The following is a 22,308-nucleotide window of genomic DNA, read 5'->3' on the forward strand; positions in this document are numbered from 1 at the left end:
AAAGTGGTGATATATTTAAAAGATAACCGATTGATAGCTTGAAAATCGAATAGAAATCGAATTACTTACTTTACATCTAGTGTAAGGAAATTCATATATACAATCTACACCAGGCTCTGTAAAAAAAACGTAGAGGTCGCACATCACACGATGTAGATTGTCTACGTAAAATTCATGTAGGTATGGAGAAGGCACAAAAATCTCTTGAGGTTTAAAACATTTTTTAAAAAACAGAGTTTTTTAATCAACTAAAATCGAACAAAGATTGAACAAATTATGTTCTCGTCTTTGCCGGATGAAAATATATATGTCCCAATTTTGGGACACCCAAAACAAGTAGAAAACCACCTCGCCACAGTAAAATACTTTTGAAAATTTGAAAAGATATTTTAGTTTATTTCACTTGTATGGGCTTAAACATGTTTTCCAAAGGGATTTTTGTGTGTTTGTAATTTCTTTTTATCTAGGTAAATATAAGTACAACGTGAAATATAAATTTGTATGCTAGACTTGATTGGGTGGCCTCAGTTAGAGTTAATCTGTTGAAGTGAGCTGCCTTTGCTTTGCTGAGGTCGTTTAGCTGCTGTTAAGCAGTGACTTCGATTTACCTTTCGTACATTTTCCATGGTCAGCGCTTAGAAAAAGATCTACTATAACAATAATATCGTATCAGTTTTCCTTATATTTGTGTGTGTGTGAGTGTGTGTTGTATGCGTGTTTTTGTGTACCCATTACCAAACATTTCATTAGAATTCAATTCGTTTCAATTTAGTTCTCATCTTATCAATTCAGTCATGCCAAGCTCCAAAGCAAGGCTCTTCTAAAATATCGATCAGCGTTCAGTTCCAAAAATCATTATCTTTTTTCGTGAATACCTAAAGTTGGGTCTTTGTTTCATTGTCGAGGATCTAAAAGTGCTACAAGGTTATATTTTGTTCAAATTTATGAATACATATTTTAAATACTTGTTTGCTTGTTTATCTATATTTGCTGCTGTGTGGGCTCTACTACGGTTTGACATTGAGTTCTAATTGATTAATCGTGTGTGAATTTCTAGGGATTAACATAGACACCAAAAACATGATTACTTAGTTGGCTTTTGTTTTCGCTTCTCCGTTTCTATAATCGGTTAAATTCTTATTGAAATTTGTATTGCTTCACTATAAGCTGCAATAAAGTATATCAAAGGCCTGTTCGGGCGGCATTCTGGGTGCTCAAGATCCCTCCCCTTTCAGTGCAATCTTTTCTTTGTTCTTCCTTTCCATAAAAATTCCTGATAATGCTTGATTTCTATAACATACTCATACTCGCTTTGTATCCGTGTTCGAAGTGGCTGTACTTTAAGCTGATAAAATAAATATTACATGCGACTTTAGTTATGTTACTTCGCCATTAATAAAACATCAGTTTAAAAGTTTTTTCGTTTTGCATATCAGAAAGATATTGATTTGCCTGTTCTGCTCAAAAAAAAAAAAAATATTTAAAACTGACCTTTAATTGTATTTCACAATTTTTTTCTGTTATACACTTGTATCACACCAATTTATATGCTGGCGGGTTGTTACTCGTTAAGTAATTGCTATCTTTATCAATTATCTGCGAAACACAGATGATACATCTATTATTATTATAACACAAAGCCGATCTTGTAGAGGACAAAAAGATTGAGTGCGTTGTCAACGCTCACTTTCAACATTTTATCACCCTTGCGCTTCAGCGAAGCCTGTCTTACATGTCTACCAACTATGAAATGCAAAGTAACCGCCACTGAGTACTCTTAGTACACGTTTCGCATAATATGCCTGGGGCTTACTGGGGTTACGCCTCGTTCCTATTTATGTACAAAACACCGATATCCAGATAGCAAGTACCCTCGTTACTTAGCTACTATCACACACACTGACTGAACCTGTTGCTTGCCGCATTGTTGCATTGTCAGAGAGGTTTTACAACTAGTATCATAGCTATTTTGTGAGTATTGCTTCATTTTTATACAGGGCTTTTGGTTACTCTAGGCTTTTCTTAGCATATTTATTGAGTTTTTGTTTCCACCTTGATATTTTGCCGTCTTGGGAAAGGGGGTAAAATGTGGATTTCATTTTCAAAATCAGAAGTTGGATTTCCTTATTGATTGTGGTTGCAAACGAAATGAAATAAAAAATCAAAAACGTCCTTGCTAAGTATTTATTTATGTGGTACACAATTGAAAGTGTATATATTGAAGAATCCTCCGGGCGACCGAAGTCTTTCATTACACAAGTTAAAGTTCGGCATGTCTCTAGTTCAAAACGGTTTCATATTTGCTTTCAAGTTAAGACTAGAAACTGGATCTTAATGTCTACGCTCTACTTTGAGACTGCACTTCTATATGGCTCGATAAGGTTACTTATTAGTTATTTAATATGTTTGCTTGTTTGTTATTTGTTTGTATGAAAAGTTCTCTGAAGGGCTGGCTGCCTGCCTGCTCAGTGTTCATTTACAGGCATCGACCAATTCGGACAAGCGGACGCATTCAAATATTTACAATGCTATGTGGACATGCCCGCACTTTGATGTAATTATTTTGTTTGATTAACTTGGAATTGTTGGGATTGTACAAAGATGTGAACCCAACAAAACCAAGTTAATGGGTTTCCAAAAAAGAACGACAAAATACGAGAGATCGTGTAAAAGTTTGGCATTTTGCCCTAAAAGTTTATGCTATTTTACAAATATACAATATATGCATATGTAGATGTATATCGCTTATGATTTGATTTGACTTGTTGATTGCCTACGAGCTAATAATACCTTAGGTTTGCACTAAGATTTCCATATCGTATGTAAGTATACGTGTATAAGTATAGCTATATATAAGTAATGTATACAATTGTATAATATTGCAATTTCCAAATGTTCAGTTTCAATATGATGTTTTTTTTTTGTATGGTTGAGGGATCGGGAAGTTAATGGGTCGAAGGTGGTGGACTGGTGGCCCGATGGAGCCAACCGTATATAGGTTACAATACAAAATTGCTTGTCTTCACTTGGTTAATAATAATATTACAATTTCTGTTGTCATTTCAAGGGGGTTTTTCGTCGTCCACAGCGACGTCTCATTTACAAAGTTGATCCCTATACTAATACTACTCGCTACAAATATATATATGTAATTATATGTTACGACAGAGATTTTTCTTTCCTTTTTTTTTAGGTGTTAACCCAGATTCAAATTTTCTTTGAATTCACAATACAGTTTTCGTTTCGTGGTTTGTCTAACGAAGGAAAACGCAAAATAAGATACTTTTGTCTACTTTTGTGGTGTTTTTTGTGCATTAGCGCCATAAGAGATGCATTAAATTGTGTATGATGATTATATATAACTCCAAACTCCTTTAAGCCATGATCAAAGGGCAAACAGGGGATCGAATTTTGCTTTGAATTAAGAAGAGTCTTCACAGATTTATGACTAAGACCTTACATTGATGTTAACAAAGGTGTTTTTACTCCTCAACACTGTGCACAAATTAAAATATAAATTCATTTGATTTTGGCTGGATGCCTGCTCACAAAATTTTACAGATCTTAAACGAAGCATAATTTTGTAGAAAATGCTCTACCAACAAAATGCTCTTATTATTATCTTGTACTCGAAACATAAGTCACTTTTAAAAATAATAATAATACATGTTTCACGCAGGGTATGTGAGAAATACAAAATAAAAACAAAATTAGAAACGAATATTTTTGTTCTTGTTTAAAATTAGGCTAATTTTTTATGGGGTGATCATTTTTACAAATTCATTTTTGTTTGTGTATAAAACTAGTGAATAATTAAATGGACAAACAATCAAGTATTTCTTCATTGAGATTGATTAACTAAAAAAAAATACTTATAAAGAATAAATATACAATTCCTTTCGAGTACAAGACATTAAGAAGGTCCTGGATGGGATCTTGTGTAACAGGCCAATCCTCTTGCATGCCCTTTGTCCATGGACGTCTTTAAAACAGCCCCTTGGCGCCGGCAAACTTGCGTCGCCGGAATCACATGAGTCATCATTTGAGCGTATTGTAAATGTTATCCTCCCCGGCCAGCTCCACGGTGGTGATGTGGGCAGCATGCCGCTCCCCCAATGGTTCCTCGCCCAGGTACACGGTGTGATAGCTGATGGCGCTGCTCTTCACCGCCGTCGCCGCTCCATTCACCTCGATGCGACTGACGGACTGTGGTCCATTGACCGAATACTTGAGCGACGCATAATCCCCATCATCGTCCGGCATCTGAGTGCTTTGGGTGGCGCCCGAAAAGGTGTCCGCGGTGTGCGAGGGACAGATCTCCGCGTAGATATTCTCCTTCGTATAATCCAAGGCGGGAACTGGTCTGTTGGCCGAATCCGATCGCAGACAGCCGTCGCCGGAGATCACCAGCGAATCGCGTACACTCGAATAGGGCAGATCGTCCTCCACCAGCGAAGGCGGTAAGATCGGCACGTGATTAAGTCCGCCGCCCAACAGGCAAACTCCTCCCGCTGCTCGCCTTCCGGTGATCGGTACCTTGACCAGTGACTGTTGCTGTGCCTTCAACAGCATCAGATGACGCTTCTCCTTCTCGGCCGCCTCGTGCAGCTGCAACTTTTGCGGCAGCGAAAAGTGACGCAACTGGTGCAAGCTGGACGATGACTTGCTGTACTGGCGGGTCTTCACATGGAACTCGTTGTACAGCTTCTCGGTGATGAAGGACTGCGGCGGCGGCGTCTGGTTCTCCACGTCCTCCAGCTCGGTGCCCGCCTCGCTGATGGCATCGCTGTGATTGTGGCTGGCCAGCAGATCGGGTCGCTGCTTGCACTGGCCATTCAGCAGCTCAATATCCTGCAGCGACATCGACTTCTGCAGCATTGTGTCCAGCGAATTGGGCTCCATGGTGGTCAGCATTGTGGTGAGCATTGTGGTCTCGGTATCGGAGGCACCAGTACTGTTCAGCGATATGCCATCCTGTTCCGGCTGCTCGGGATCCGAACCGAATCGCTCTTGCAGCAACTTGGACATATCCGTATAGCGCTCCATGCTCAGTCGCTTGGCCTGCTCATCGAGATCCAGGCTGGAGGGTTGTTTCTCGATCTGCTGCTGCTGCTGCTGTGGATGATGCCTGCCGAACCACTTCTTCTTGGTCGACTGGAATACCCGCATGCGCTCAGAGATGCGATTCAAACTGGATTCCGATTGGGCTGCAGAAGCAGCTGCCGCCGCCGCCGCTTCCTTGGCCTCCAAATTCTCCAGATCGGATTTGCTGAGGAAGATGATCGATTTCTCCTTTTCGTGCGCCGCTGCCATGGTGCTCTTCTCGCGTCGCAGGATCTTTGGAAAGTGCAATGGCTTCAGGATGCGCAGACCCTCCCGATTCTTGCTTCCCGAACGCTCCGATCGCTGAATCAACTCAATCTCCACCAATTTGAGGAACGGATCGCAGTTGAACTGACAAAACTTGAGCATATTCTGCACATTTGTGTTGGCAAGCATTCGCTGTTCGGAATCGAAACCAAGGTAACTCTTCACCAGCTGGATATTCCGACTGGGATAGAACTTCCTCAGCTGCAGTGGCGTCTGGGTGTCCACGTCCTCGATGGAACAGCCCACGACCACGTCCTCCTTGCTCACCTGACTGATGCACAGCTGCTCGGGAATGTCGTGACCGCCGGGACCAGAGATATATCGCAGTGTCAGCGGCAGCTGTTTGGCCGCCGTGACCAAAACACCCAAACGATACACACATTCCGGATTCAATTTGCGCTGGGCATCGCCCAGTTTCTGGAGCAACTGAGGGATTCCCGGCTCGATCTCGTAGAACTTGCCCTTGGTGGACAATGGTACGTACATCACCTGGCGGTTCTCATTCATCAGCTGGGCATACCGGTTCTTCTCCTTCTCACGTCCCATGTAGCCAGTCAAATGGGACTTGGCCACGTTCACGTTGCCGTGCTGCGACACATTCGCCTGCTCCTGTTTGCCATCCTCGAAGACGGCCAAAAGCTTGAATACCTGTCCCCCCCTCGCCGTCGTTTTAACGTACTGCGGACGCCCCTTGGTAATGGGCAGGCAGCCCTCGTGTGTCGGACTACTTGTGCTGTTCGGTGAGGATTCGGTGAACGCCGGCATATTGTCCACCGAGGCGAACTTGTAGACCCTTTCGCGCACCAACTGAATCAGGGATCCGTACTGCGTGGCGGTGGGCAAACCCTTCTCGTTCAACAGCGAAAAGTAACCTGCGATAAAAGAAATTGGAGCATAAGTAAATGTGGTCGCAAAGTCAACACTCTCTCAAAAAGTAAAAGGGAATAGATAAACATTTTGTTGCATTTTAAAACAAAGAAAATAAAATTTCTCTTGATGACTGCATTTAAAAACAACAAAAAAAAAGTAAAACAAATAATTTCGAATTCATTCGATTTTTAAATCTCTTTGAACACGACACATAATTTGGTTTCTGCCAATGAGCAAATCTGTTTACCGTCGAAAATCTTGAAACCATTTTTCCGACAGCTGACAGCTTTGCACTGAGTATAGTACGCGATTTGAAATCCAAAAATGAGTAAAATGAAAATAAAACAAATAAACTGACGTGCCGGCTGGCAATAATACACCATCGTTCTATATATTCATACATATACGTGCTAAGAATGGACCACAAAAATTGTTTTGCCAATCATTGACAGGTCTTAAATTATTTTAAAATTTAAGTGCCAATAATAGATTTATTTCCATGTAATGATGATTATGTACAATCATAAAATGTATGTATATGTAAAATGTAGATGTATATGCAATTAAGAGTTACATGTGTAAAAGAGTCTATTAATCAATCCATTTTGTTTAATTCGCGCCACTGAATTCGAATTATTGAAATGCAAAAAAAAAAAATGTGTGGTAAAGAGCCTAATGCAATCAATGTCGAGAGCAATTGAATCAACACAAGAAAAATCCAATATGGACGTGCAAATTGAATCACTCCAATTTGCCATCAATTTTTTTTTCTTCCGGACATTGCAAGCCTAATGAATAAAATGATAATACCCAGCGTCAGTGAGTCTATAAATTGGCAGATTGCATAATATTTGCACACATTGGTTTACATTGCGCCTCGGCAAACGGCTGTGAAAAGTCACATGGCGTAGCGAGTTGAAACAATGGCTGACCGCAGTTCGGTGGTGCAGGAAGTGGTGGGTGGTGGTGTAGGTGGTGCTGGTGGTGGTGGTGGTACCCCCGAAGAAGTCACCACTGACTGACTGACTGGGCCAAAAACCGGCGGCCCCCGAATAGAGCCCCCATTGCATAATGCCTGATGAGCAATAGTTGCGATTACTTTCCATTGTTGAACTGTGACTATGTCACGCAAATCGCAAAAAAATAAAAATACAAAAAAAAATAAAAATAAAGGGGGATGCATGTGTATGGATTGTGTGTACTTAGTAACCTCGCACTGGGAGATCACAGTTCGCTTGGCTGACTCACTAAGTGAGTTAGTTAGTTACGAGTGGACCGTGTAATCAGGCACAAGTTAGCAACTAAATGCATTCGTCATGAGAACACTAAATTGTGGCTTCAAAGGCTGCCGTCCGGCTTATGTAAATGGCCATACGACTATAATCTGCCGTGTTCGTGCCAAATCAGTCACAGGGCACTTAAAATCATTCGGTTATGCCCTCAGCTACTGCCAATCAGCGTATCAATCGGTGGGTCATTCGAGTTAATTTACTGCGAGCGATAAATTAACCTCCCTCAACGAAACGACAACTTGTTTGAAGCCGCCCTCGTCAGAGCCAACTTGTAATTAGACTAAGCCGCACTAGTTAAGCCAGTTGAAGGTTTTTGTAAAGCGAAATTCTTCCCTCATCTGAGCTATTTAAAATGCATTTTTGGATTAAATTACTCCCGGCAACAAACAATAAGTAATTACCCAGCAATCCCAGAGAAACTATGTAAGCAAGGAAATCTGGTTAATAACGTGTCAAATCAAACTAATTATTGCAAAAACCTTTTACAGCAGTTGTTACTTGATTTCGTTAATTATTAACATTCTGACTTTGTCCATAAAATCGTTTGAGCGGATGCTAATACATATATATGATTAATGACTAATTAATTTTAGCTTTTTGTGATATTAGAGCATTAATTTATCATGGCTCTTTTTGATTGTTTTAGGTTGTAAAATCAGAATACAGATTTACGCATACATACAAAAAAAAAAACGTATTTTTTGTGCCTTTAAAATAACATTTACAACGAAACAAATTTAAAAGCTTTTATAATTGAAAATTGTATGCATTTTAATTATTCGCACATACAAAACGACGTCACCACAATATCCAGAATAATTTACCACTGAAAGTTAATTAAATCATCAATTTGTGAAGCTCACCCGGAAACTCCTGTGGAATGAGCACAGTCTTTTTGCGCTGCGAGGCCTGAGTCTTGGCATTGTGTCCGTGGTAGATGTTCCTCTGTCGCACCAGCCTGTACAGTAGAAATAGCTCATCGTGGCCGGGTGGAGTGGTGCCACCGTTGCTGCTGCTGCTGCTATGCCGTCCGTTGTTGATCTGGTGACCAGCAGCAGGACCTGGACCAGAACCCGAACCAGAGCCAGGACCAGAGCCAGTTCCGTTTCCGGTGCCGCTTCCTCCGCTGGACGATGAATGGGTGCCGGTGCCGTTGCCGGTACCGTTGCCAATGTTGCCACTGGAAGCATTCGTGCCACCGCTGACCGGATTAACTCCCGTCGAGGAACTGCTCGATGCCGCCGTGGATGAGCCGTGCGATGAGCTCGACTGCAGAGTTTCGTTGGAGCACTTGCTAGCATGCAAGATGCGGACGACGCGGGGCAGGGGATTCCGCTCAAGAAACACATCGGCGGGCAGAGCTTCCTGCTGTGACTATCAAAAAAAAAGGTAGAATATTAGTTGTCAACTCATTTCGAATATCATTTCAGTATCTTTGAGTGTTCATCATCCATATCTTTAATTGAACAGTTGTTTAAATTGGTTTAATGATATAAATCTCTATTCTTTAATTTAATTTGGCATTTTAAAAAAGCTTAGCAATTAACGAAACAAATGTCTCGAATTAAAACTGTATGCAAAAGCCGTAAGCTTAATTGCCATCAAATTAATAATCCCAATAGACGAGGGATTGTTTCCCCGAAAGATTTTTTCCGAGATTAAAACCGATTGACGTCACAAAATTTACACTGAATGAAATTGTTAATATATATCTTAAGACAACTGAGCACCATTTTAATAACATTTCATTTAATAACGTTTTGAAAATTTATTTGATTGTTTGGCTTTGCAGCTTAATATTTCAAAATTGGACCCAAGGAAAGATAATCTGACAACCTCTTCTCAAAGTTCATTATACTTCCAAGCCAGCAATCTAGATTAGATTTTCGTTTGAAATTTGTTTCGAAGGAATTTCTATGGCTTCCCGGTTTTTCTATTTTATTGGTATTTATGATGCGATATTTTCCTCTGTGCGAGTGAGTTGAACGCCTCTGATGCAAGCTTACCTCGCTGCTGCCCTTGGAGGCCTTGCTGTCCCCGGTGGAGTAGTCGTGGCTGCCATTAAGTGCGTCACAGAATCCGGAATAGCCAAGCACTAGTCCCGATCCGCCGCCCAATCGGTGGTACAACTCGATCTCGTTGCGACGGGCCAGGCGGGCGTTCTCGAAATCCGCCACCGAGAACATATTGGAGCTGATGTCGTGGGAGTTAAAGCGACGCAGCTTCGGCTTGCGCGGCACCGCCGCCGAAATGTGACCGTGATGGGCGCCAACCGCAGCTCCACCTGCAGAAAAATTACATACATATACATATAGTACATATGGGTGGATGAAAAACGCAACGAGGAGTAGCACATTGTGCATTGGTGAGGTAATCGCATAAATATAAATGCACATGTGAGTGTCTAATTGCCACCCGTTGTCTGCAGTGGGAAAAACCCACACACCGTCGTATCAACTTCCACATCTACAGAGCGGCTGAGCTCCAAGTAGTATAGTTTATTCCCCCAAGTGAATTTCAGTTGGCGTGACGCAACAAAAAGGCAAGTGGTTCAAAGCTGTTGCTAAGCGCAGCTAATTTTCAGTCAACGGTCAACGAGACGATGACACACAGTGGGCAAATTTCGCCACAAAGCGGAACCGCAAATTTAACAAGAATTTTCACAATAGAAACAATGTCGAAAGATCTTGCGCTGAATTTTAAGTGGGTAAAAATCGAACTTTTATTGTTCAAGAAAGACATTTTTAGACCAAAAATAATAAAAGAATACCGAATAGCTCGCACCTGCACTCACTCAATATTCTTGCTCTCAAGTTTGTAACACAAAGTTTCAAGGCCACACCTGTTGAATCATTAATCACTGAAACAATCTTTTGTAAATAGTTGAAATGCTACGATTTTTCACAGTTTACACAACGGTTGCTTTAAAATCGATGGCTAGTAATTACACAGGAAAACCCCAATATCGTGTATAAGATATCTTGCATTTGTAGACTACGTTATCAGATAAACACCAAAAAAAGCAATGTTTACTCATCGTAGCAGTTTAAGTTTAAAGATAGATTTCTTGCTATATTTGTTCTCGATTCCATAATTCAAAGTTTACTAATCAGTATATATTTGCTGTCTATAACAGCGTCTACGCAAACAAATTTGTCACTAACCAGAGACTTTATTTGCTGTACAAATATATTGACTATCAGCTAATTGATACTCAATCCTTGCTATTGACGTATTCATATGGTTCATTAAAATGAACAGCTCGTTTGGCTTCTGGCAAGTTAGACAATTTAAAAAGCTTTCGAAACAATTAAAAAATTTCCGATTATTTTTCAATCCCACAACGTTTTCGAAATCAGAGCGGGTCAACGTTCTATTGTGAGCAATTATCTAAAAAATTTCATTACCGATTAAGTCATGTCAATCAGCATTTCCGGTTTTTTTGAATATTTTTTTTAATGAGCTTAAGAACTTTTTGCGCAGCAACAAACAAAAGCCCCATAATGCACTCAAATTGATATTGAGGAAGAACCCTTGAACCTGTGAGGTTTATGACTTGACAATTTTAAGGTCAAATGTTATTGAAGGCGCAAAAGATTCGATCGGATCGGATATCGGGGGCATTAATAAAAGAGTCAACAACTGGAAGCGATTAACGGCAAACAGCTCTACGCAGACAACACAAAAAGATAACACCCCCAGGGGCAACATATATTATTTTTTGTTATCGGACCCGACATCCAAAAAACCAATTGTCTGTCGCCCCAACAATGCGAATGAAATCACTTAGCCTTTTTTTTTTTTTTTTTTTTGAGAATTGTGTGTGAGTGAGTGAAACTCAAGCGGTGCAATTAAAAAGAGATATCGCGATTTTTGATTGCTCAATGTTCGATTAGTGCCCATGGTGCGATTTGGATCCGCTGCTACCGCTGATTGGTGGTCGGCGGCGCATTACTCACTTTAATTGCGCACATTTGGCTTAATTTTTCGCCCCACACACAACACACATTTAATAAATGCAGGCGAGGGCAAAAAATCACAGCATTAAACCGGGAAAGGGGCTAAAACGTTTTGTGAAATTGCGCTTATCTTTTGTGAAATATCAATTGCAGAGTCCGCGAGTGAGCGAGAGAGAGAGAGTAGTTGAAGAAAGCTATGGAGAGAGCGGGAGGTAGTGAGCGGGAGAGGGGGTGTGTCATCGTCACGTTTCGTGTGAATTTATGCGAAGCGACGCGCGCGCCTTGGTAAAAAGTTCACTACAAAGGCGACAGCAACCACCAGCTAGAAAAACAGCTTTCTTCTGGTAACGATGCTCAAAATACCCTGCCATCTTTTGATATCGAAAGTCCTAGCATGATAAAAACATAACTACATAATTAAAAACACCCAGCTTTTTTCAGATACAAATTTAAATTTCACTTAATAGATAAGGAATTACTAAAAGGACAGACGTGATCAACGTGACTTCTATTGTTAAGAAATTTCTTAGTTGGCTAAAATAACAAGACTTTTATAAGGTCACCTTGGCAATAACAGATTACGTTGATGTCATACTGCATTTTGTACATTTTTTCATGGTTGGGTACAAATAAAGAGGTCACCTTGTCAATAACAGATTTTCGTTTATTTTAATCCAGTAGTCTCCAATTTATCGCATCGATAAGATTTACGGAGTCATAAGAAAGCTTTTGTTTTAAATTTAAGCCAATTAGGTTCATCACTTAAACTCTTAATTGTTTAGAGTGTTGATTGGTCTTCCAACCAAACTAGCTGGCCATAAAAATAGCACATGTTTCGGTTTTCACTTTCGAACGTTTTGCTCGAATTCGATTTGCACAAAAATAAATATTTATATGCTTTGGATTCTCTTTTTCTAAAATTGAGTACAGGTCAGGTTCAATAAGTCGAACGTTATACCCATAGACAAATTAAATTTATTAATTATTGATCCATTCATATATATGTATGTATATACCAATTTTATATATGTATTTTTATTTTTATGGAAACAAACCGTTAATGAAAATTTTTTTGTAATCAAAATTCCAATCACACATGTTTAAACTTTCGGGACTTAAAACGTTTTCCAATTGTGCCGCAGGAATTTTGGAGATTGTGGTTTATGTTTTTAAAATTATAAAAAAAGTTTAGTTGCTTTAATTTATATACATATATATATCTTTGTGTCGAATGGCGGCTTTAGTTATAGAAGTATCGCGGTGGATGCAAACTTGGCTCCTTTATTACAAGTCGTAACATCTTATGCAGTAAAACTTCAACAGTATATGGCGTAGGAAGAAAAATATAAGAATAGTAAGTATTTTACTACTTGAATTTGTTTTGAAAGATGTGTGGGTACAATAAAATACAGCAACAAATAAAAACTTTTCAAGCCAGTTGAAGTTTTTATACCGACATTAAACTACTTATTTTTGCTACCGATGCAACCTGGTAGTCTGAATTACCATTCTCTATTGTGAAAATGGTAAGTACTTTACTACTTCACTTTGTTCTCTAACATGGTTCAATGCAATATAGCTTTACACTTGCAAGCACAAACTTTGTCTTTTACAAGACTATAAACTTGTTATAAAGACGTTCTAAATTGATGGTCTGAATTACCATACCCCAAACAAAGAGCATCCTAAAAAGCTAAGGCGACGTCATTGAGCAAACAATAAATAACCCGCTCTGCGCTCTCTCCCTCTCTTTCTCTTGTTCGAGCGCGTGCCTTGTCTACCGCTCCCCTCCCTTCCCCCCTGACAACAACAAGCTTACCGTTACATGCAGCTGCTGCTGCAGCCTGGTTGCCGCCCACTGTGCCTGCGCCTGCTCCTCCTACTGTTGAGCCAGGATTTGTTGTTGCTGCCGATGATGCAGTGGGTGGCTGTGTTGCTGTTGTTGTTGCTGCGCTGGCCGCTGCTGCGGCTGCCATGTGGGGACTGCTTTTAACCAGCCATTTGGCCAGGTGCCTCTGCCGCTCGAGCTCGATATTGCTGCGCTGCATTCCGGACAGCTTGAAGGTCTCGTTCATAATCGCAATCAATCAAACCGAAAAAAACTAGAGCCGCACTGCAACGGGCGATGCGTTGCCGCCGTCGAACGAAATCGAATCCCCAACTTCCACGTCTCGCGAGGTCGATTTTCAGCGGCCAAATGAGCAGAGTTGTCCAACTGCACTAGAGCCCTCGTCGATCGTTGCTGCTGTAACGAGAGAGCAGGAGAGAGAGTGTGAGAGCGAGAGAGAGAGAGAGCAGCCGCACAGTGGGCAACGTTTACATAAGTTAGCGACGGCGTCACCGTGGCAATAACTCGCACAGTGGCCCCAATCTGACAGCTGGGCACTCACAATTATTGACTACCAAATAAATAATGTTTATGTTTGTCAAATATTTTTACGTTATTATCCAATACCTACTTGTTTATTGATTTTTTTTGGGCCGGATGGTTGCAAATATTAGGGGTTGTTCGTTTATTACATTTCGGAAACTCTTGAATATTATACTAGCCAAATTACCAAATTTATTTAAAAATATTTTTCTAAATTGTTTTTTTTTGTTTTAGTACATTGCACGCCAAACTCGACGATTGAGTCACCAGTATTTTAACAGAACTACGAAAATTGCGTTTGAGTCAGTACCTTCAAAATGTGTCATATTTTTGTATGACTTTGAATGACTTCAGTAAAAGTTAAATAATATAAACAAAAAAAACAAAAAGTTTAGGGTCGATAAAAGGTAGTGTGTATGATTGTTACGTACTTTTTTTATATTTCTATTAAATAGGTAAATATTTATTGGTATTAAGCTTCTGAGCTGAAGATCAATGAATGATCCGACTGTGCAAACTTTTTTAACGAGTTCGTACACCCCTTCTCCCAAATGTGACAACAACAATTGCAAAATGAGAAAAAAAAAAATGTTGAGCTTTACAAAAAAAAACCTCAGACGCAATTGATTATTGTTGTTGCTGTGGCTGCTGTGTATGTGTGAGCTACTTTTGCGTGTGTTGTGCATAAATTAAAATTGCGATGACGATGACGACGTTATCAGAAAAGTCAGTTCGCGGTACTCCTCTCTCGCTTTTTCTCCCGTTCGTTGGCTTGTTCAATGTCGCCGCACCTTTTCAGCCCCACCACCCACATCACCCCTCCCCCAGCCCCACCCACTACGCCAGCGAGAGCGTAGAAAACAGAGCCAGTTCGTCTGGCACTGGCAGCAAAAACAACAATCGCGCGTCATCTTCAAACGTTATGCGACAACGTAATCGACGCGATTGTTAAAAGAGTAAGCGAGAAAGAGACAGGGGAGGAAGGGGAGACAGGAATAGTAAGTGGGGGTGCCAGCTATTTCAATCTCATGGGAGCTCAGAACTACGTTATTGGGGGTTTCAAATACAAAATAATCAAACATATTCGAAAAAAGTCTAGGAAGTACAATACTAAAAGAGCGCTAAAAGCTTTGCTTTTTGCTCAAAAACACGGCTTTAGCCACAAAGTGCGAATACTTTTAATATGGACCGATCACAACCCCCAAGTCTCCGCCACTGTTCCCGCACACATAGCACTCATTGTTCAGCACGTTTTTGGTTTGGTTTGTGTTTTGCTTTTATTTGCCGTTTTGTTTTCTTTTCGTTGCCTGGCTCTTTTTATGTGCTTTCCCAGGAAAGAGTATCATAACTTTGTCATAATGTTGGCAAACCATTCGAGCGGCGAAGGCAAATGCCAGAAGGCAGCAGGCCAAAAACCTAAAAAAAAGTGTTGCAAAAGTTTGGGCATGTGCTTCTACATACAATACATACACAGTGAAAATCAAACAATTTGTCACGCTATCACCCTTAAAGTGTAATTGTGGAAGATTTAATTTTTTACTATTGGCTACACAGCTCGACATTGAATATAAGAGTATAATCCCTCTTTGTAATTTTTAAAAACTGACATCTTTTATTACTATACGTTTTTCTCGGTGTATATGTATGTAATTAAGCTTGTATTCTGATCAGCATGACGGGGCATAACAAACGATCTACATACAATGTATGTACATTCATATGATTTTTCGGGGTTGCTATGCCAAGCTTTTCTATCGAAACTATCAAAATTAAGTTGAACGATCTGCAAAATGCTGTACATATGTACATATGTAAAAACACATGTTTGTGCATATGTACATAAAACTGTACATATATGTACTCATAGTCGGAAGCAGATGTGCATATGCTATAAAATAAAGTGTGTGAGGACTCTTTTGTATCCGGGGTGTTCACAATGTTTTTTGCCTCTTTAAAACACTTGCGTTTAAAAAAACTGGGGTAAACTGTCTAAGCAACAGCTGCGATCTCTAAGTGATTTATATGATTTATTAAATGAACTGATTGCATTCTTTTAGCTCAAAGAGTATTCGGAAATCGATTCTTGAAGCCAGCCCGATTTTCAAATAGAAATAGCTGCATGTACAAACACAAGTACATTATATTATAGATTCAACCTTGAATGCATCTTATCGGCAAACTCAAATAAAATAATAATTGCCGTACAAAACTGATGTAACTACATACGTCTATATAAGGAAACGAATGAAGCTCATAAGCATTCATTCCAAACAGCGCAGTTAAACCTTTAATGTAATTTTTTTCCTATTTACATACAACATTGATGCTACCGAATTTAAAAATATTTTTTATTACTAAAAAACATATTATTCTTAAAACTCTTTTAAAATTAATTTTTTTAGCTAGTAAGAACAAAAATATAACAAACTGAGGTAGTCCCAATCTTAGTTTATCAGTAAACAATTGTATCTGTATCTGTATCTAAAAAGAGCATATCAGCTTCGGCCAATCCCTGTATCTCGATTTTCGTGTCCAGCGTTCGTTGCCTTTTGTCAACTGGTTCGGAGGTTTAACTAATAAAAAATAATCGTAGGCAATTCGCGTCGTATTCTAGCCGCCGCCTCAGGTGTTTCCCCAAGGGGTGAGGTGGTCGCACTGCCCATTGTCTATCTAGTTTTTGTATAATTCATTTCTATGCGTAGCTGTCGGCCTGTCAGCTGTCGCCGCTCTTTTTTTTTTTTTTTTTCTTTTTTGATGAATCACAGGCCTCTGCCTGGCCAACAGCGGACCCAGCTAAAAATACACGCAAACTGAAAATGCAAAATTCATGGCCGTTCTCTGCTCCGTCGCATGGAATGCGGTGAAGGCGCTCCTCTCTGCTGATAGCAAATGAGCAATCGCCGGTTAGTTCGGTTCGGTTGGGTTAGCCGTAGTCCATTGGAGGCGATGGAGCGGCGTGCCCAAAAGCCGGCTCTGTTACGCAAATATTGGGAATCCGTTGCCGGGTAACGTGCCCCCATCGGCTCCACCTCTCCATCTCGTTCATCAAAAACAGGCGACACACTCACACTCGGAACAGTCGGGTCAGAAGCTTAGGTTAACGTGGGTTAGATTTGGTTTTCAAGCGAGATTTTTCTAAAAAAAAAAAACCACCTTTATTTGCGAAACTCCTAAAATAGAAATCAACAAGCTCATTGCAAATCTTTAGAAAATTAGAGGCAGTCTGCAAATTGAATCCAATGAAGTGAATCACTTTGTTATCAACAAAGCTTATTAGCAAGTTGGTTTAAATATTTAAGAAGCCTGACACAATGTTAATTATTAAAAAATCAAAAGTAAATGTTAAGTGGTAATTTAACATTAAATTAAATTATTAGTAGTTGTATCAAAAAATGTAATATGGAAATCTTTGCGTGTCTTAAATCAAGTCAAAAGAAATCGCCTTAATAAATCACACATTTATTTTATAACCGAGCAGTAACATACCTTAAATTTTATAATTGGAGGCTCAGCATGCACTTCGGATATATATTTATATTTTTAATTCGCTTTTTACTGCACAAAAAACAAGGTCGAGGCTGTAAACTTTTATTTGAGAGCTAAAGGTTCGTCTTGTTTGATGACCGTTGGAACCACTTTAGACACAGCATGTCCCCATCGATGCGCCCAGAAATGTGTTATGGCCGAATGTGCGGGGTTCTTAAGACGTGGCTTAAACGGACTTACCGTCTGCAGTCTGTCGACCGTCAGTCTTGGCAGCAGCCGCAGCAGTAACGAAGGTGAAACCGATGAAGGGGTGCTCCCCTGCTTCCCCCTCCCCCCGCCGCAGAGGCAAGCAACTGACCAAACTAGATGCCCGATGTTGCCGCACTCATGTGCAACTAATCGACGTGTGCTGGTTTATTGGTTTCAGCTTTGGGTCTCTGGTGCGGTGGCAATTACGCCGCTTCTGCATTTCGAATTTCGCATTTTGCATTTCGCATTGCATTTTGCGTTCGATGATGTGGTCAGGGCTCAGCGAGGGGCTTTCAAAGTACATGGCCTAGCTTATGGCTATGGCTACTATGGTATGGTATAGCTGGCTGCTATGCGGTTTCCCAATGCCGTTAGCCGATGGGCGGAAGGGGGGAAAGTCTCGGGGAGCACAGCATGTGGTCACCCGCTGCTGGACGGGCACGAGAATATACAATGTGCTCTTAACTTAGCTTGTTTATAGTGTATGTATGTGCCTACTAAACGACGAGCAATTATTTATCAAACAAGTGGCAAAGAGAATAACGATGAGCGAGAATCATCGGCGGCGCGGGAATGGGATAATGGGATTGGAAATGGAAATGGAAGGGAATGGGTGGTGGGGTAAATGCATTTTCCTCGAACTCAGTCTGAATTGATTATGATGTTGGGGACGACGTCGGAGATGACGATTTCGTTTACTTTGACCATAATAACGATTACAAATAAGAACGGGACTTACTTGGGAGGAAGTGGAAGAACGAAATGCAATTTGCAAAATGTGTCTCAAAGAGGAACTTGAGAAGCGGCAATGGCAAATAAGAGGAAACCAAGTGTTAGTTAGGGCCATTAAAAGATTATTGGTGGAACCTCTTAGCGCGGATACAAACTGGGTTTGCACTTATCTCTAAAACCGGAATAATTCGGAAAATCAATTTTGTGTGTCAAGTAATAAGTTGTCAATTTCTGACACTTCAAAATTAAGCAATACAAATTTAAGATTAAATACTGCATCATATTTGCTTTGCAAATTTTAAGCAATTTAAATTCGGTATAACCGATTTGAACGTTCGTCGTCATTTTGGTTTATTATACGTATTATATTCATTATGTGCAAAAAGAGAATTCAAAGTGGGTAAAACTCGTTTATGAACAAAGAAAAACATGCAGCGCAAAAATACCGTGAATTTTCTTATCTTCAAGCTCTGCTACTGTTATATTTGCATTTGTATAGTTTTAACTGAGGCATTCCCCCAGCGGTGATATCATTTATTTATGGACATATAATAAATAAGAAAGCAGAGCTTCGAGCGAGTGAAATATGTATATTATGTATTACCTTATTTAACCATTTCTTGGTAAAGATATTTGCAGTAAGCGATTTCAAATATTTTATCTGCACAAAGATTTTATTATTGAAATTTTTACGCCAGCCTGCTTAAACAATCTTATCGTATTTTCGTATTACCTTTAGGCAGGTACACATTTTTCCATATATTAAGCACACAAATTAAATATAAATGTGTATATAAAACAAAAATATATAATTTTTTTAGGTTATTAATCATCAGAGCATGAGCTATGTATATAAATTCAATTTTGCTGAGTCAAAGATGAAAAGTTGAAATACGAAATAGATGAGACCGCTCCAGTAATGCGCAAATTTACAGCTTGGATGAGCAGCTGACTACATTCTGCTACTAAAGCGGAGGAAATTCTCAGCAGTAACTATTTTCATTTGGGTTCTTTTTCCCCCTCAGTCTTTTGTATTTTCTGAGTTTTATGTTAATGCTTTATAGCCCCAGCCACGCCTCGCTTAAAGTTAAAGTTCGTTTCGGGGGTAAAGCCCCCGAACTTTTATGCGTCTGCTGATGGGCGGCAAGGGGCAAGGGGGGGGGGAAAAGGGGTGGTACCTCGGGGGGCGGCGCCACATCACCAGCTGCTGTTTTGGCCCACAGCTAACTGAGCTAACTGTTCGCTGATATCTGGCACTGCGATTTATTAACAGTTAGCCAAAAGCCGCCAGTACCTACTGCTCTATACAACTGCTACAATAATTGTAGTTCTTCCTTTACGCTGCCATTTTTATGGTTGTTGTTGCATTTGGGAGCAAGCCCAAAATTTATTGCCTGCAGCCACATGATGAATGATTCTGATAATAATATTTTGTTATTGCTTTTTTGCCTTGGGTGAGTTTTTCTTCCTTTTTTTTTTTTTAACCCCTCACTTTATTCTCCTCTTCCGCCGTAGCTCTTCTTCTCGTTTTTGCCGTTGCAGCAACTTTTCGTTGCGTTTTGTTGCCAAAAATTGAAGTCACCATGGAGCCCTAGCCAAAAAGACCTTGCCACAAAAAGCTGTTAACTTTGGGGCCCGAGACGGGATGAAACTCTGGCGGTTCTCGGTGGAACTTGCCCCCTGCTGTTGCGACGGCCGCTAAAATAAAACATTCGGCCAACTGACGAAAACATAAACCAAAAGTAATAAACTAAAGGTTGTCATAAGAAAACTTAGACGGCGAACGGTCTTAAAGGAAAGCTCATTTGTCTTGAAGAAGTTTTTCAGCGTTGGCAGCGCCAGTACATAATTTTTTTTCCAAAACAGAATACACCGAGGGCAAAAGGTCAGATAGGGGATAATTGAAGATGAAATAATCTTAATTTAAAATAAATATTTGATTTTAATGATTGCCTTTGGGTTTTATCATACAAAAGGCAATCTCTTTTATATGTTTATTATTTTTTGTTTTTATTTTTGAATAGAAATGTTGTGTACAGATACAAAAGTGTTAAAATAATAATGAAGAATTCTTAACTAACAAACTATGACAAAGAACATCCCGTGACTTGTATCGTTAAAAGCGTTTACGTAAAGTTTAAATGGCATGCAGCTTTATGTAAAAACTTCAAAATCAGATCTTAAGTTGCGCTGAATACTTAACTTTCGTACGACCTTGGCAGACAATTTTATAACAATGATTTCCGCAGAATCACAAGGGACATTTGTGCATGGGAAATGAAGACCATTGTGGTTGCTGGAAAGCTAATCCCATCGGAGGAGGGGAGTGTGATAGTAGACAAAAGACGGCATCAATGTCGACACGTTAAAGCTTCGCTTGGAGCAAGTGAGTGAATTTTTTTGACAAATTTATGATGATGGAATTTTAAGTGATTTTTAACGAGTGTTTGCAGACACGGGGGATTTTCGCCAACGGGGTGCGGTAAGCGATGTGCTGATGCAAAGCATCTGTAGTACTTGTTGTACCCATAGTTGGCTAATAAATACCCAAAAACAACCAAAATGCCATACATTAAAATAAAAGTATCACAGAAGAGAACTTAAACGTTGGTCTTTCAAACGGAAAACAGTTTAATAGCCGGAAAATTATCGGAAAATGTTAATAAATTTCGTTACGAACAACGGAATTACTTCTTCTTGGCCGACACTGCCATTTGGTGGCAACTGCAGGCGCCCACTAGATCTGTAAATTGTTGATGCCAGCACCTGTGCATTCGGCTGTAAAATTTATTGATTTCACAAATAGGCCCGACCATCGGCAACGAAGCAGATATTGATATAAACACCGAGGCACACGAATCATTACAGGCTTCTATGGAACCCACATAAGTAGCAGATTCTATTTCCAATTTAGCACTTTTAGGTGTGCTGGTTATATTTAATTTCGCCCTGCGTGATGCTAAATATTTTTGGACCACAACAACAGGCACTCAAGTGGGTAAACGAAAAGTCAACTCATTTTTAAAACATTTATTCAAATGTGAAAATGTAAATACATTTTCGCAGGATCTCAGCAATAATTCATAGAGCCCTAGTTTTGCACATACTTTCCTGCAAATATTCACATACTATACACAAGTTGCTAAACTAATAATATTCCTCACAGACCGCAAGTTGCAGAAACCGCAGGATCTTTACCCGAGTTTCCCGTTAGCTCGTCCTTTGAGTGGGCTCCTTGTTGGGCGTATTCGTGCGTGTGATTGACAAGCATTCTCGTTGAATTATTAATTATGTAATGCGAAACCAATCGACTGCAATTTGCATATGAAATGAGCCTCACACGCTCACAAAGACTAATTAAGGCCCCGGCCGCAGTGGCTCGGCAGAACTCGGTTTGCTACTCGTCCTATCATCTACATATATATATATATATATATATAGTATATGGAGGCATGAATGAAAATTGCACAAATTTGCATAATATATACACCTCGATATTTAAAATGCAACGCAACAATCTTTTTAGTTTGTTGCCAAGTACACGTTGGCCAATAGAAGTCTTTTTCCCCGGTCCCATGAGCACCGATGGCCTGTGTTAATTGCCCTGGGACAAATTGGTCACTTAGGGAAATTGGTATATGAAAATGGGAAAATTAGTTTGTTTTCTTTGCCAGAAAAATAACAGGTCGTGGAAATCATGCAGCTCGGCACGCATATTCAATCAGAAAGCTATTGATTTGTCATTTTAAGTGAAATGTAGCAGCGAATGGACACTCAAATTACATGGTAGTTAGGTAAGAATGACTGGGTCTTAATTTATAATGAAGCATGTGTTTGATACTAAGTTTACTGACTTACTTAAAAAAAAAAACAGATATAAATTCCGTTGATTACCAAACCGTACAAGTTTTAGATATGTGAATTGTTTGCGTCACTCAAAAATAGAAAGTGCAAAGAATATTATCATGAAACTGAACTT

General features: G+C 39.8%; 1 protein-coding gene across 4 annotated transcripts in view; it reads right to left on the minus strand.

Annotated features, from left to right (window-relative positions):
- Window positions 1-2,170: 2,170 nt before the first annotated feature.
- LOC108092656 overlaps window positions 2,171-22,308 on the minus strand; it is a 45,682-nt gene continuing 25,544 nt past the window's right edge. For 3 of the 4 annotated variants that reach the window (XM_017192316.2, XM_017192314.2, XM_017192315.2), the window contains 4 exons: window positions 13,311-13,736; window positions 9,539-9,816; window positions 8,396-8,906; window positions 2,171-6,242 (listed from right to left, as the gene is read on the minus strand). In XM_017192316.2, the coding sequence (XP_017047805.2) occupies window positions 4,039-6,242; window positions 8,396-8,906; window positions 9,539-9,816; window positions 13,311-13,566 (3,249 nt within the window). In that variant the 5' untranslated portion in view covers window positions 13,567-13,736 and the 3' untranslated portion in view covers window positions 2,171-4,038. The remainder of the gene's footprint in view (window positions 6,243-8,395; window positions 8,907-9,538; window positions 9,817-13,310; window positions 13,737-22,308) is intronic. The other variant, XM_017192317.2, reaches the window with a different exon arrangement.

Source organism: Drosophila ficusphila, unplaced genomic scaffold (genome assembly GCF_018152265.1).
Source record: "Drosophila ficusphila isolate 14025-0441.05 unplaced genomic scaffold, ASM1815226v1 contig_127, whole genome shotgun sequence".
Lineage (NCBI taxonomy): Eukaryota > Metazoa > Arthropoda > Insecta > Diptera > Drosophilidae > Drosophila > Drosophila ficusphila.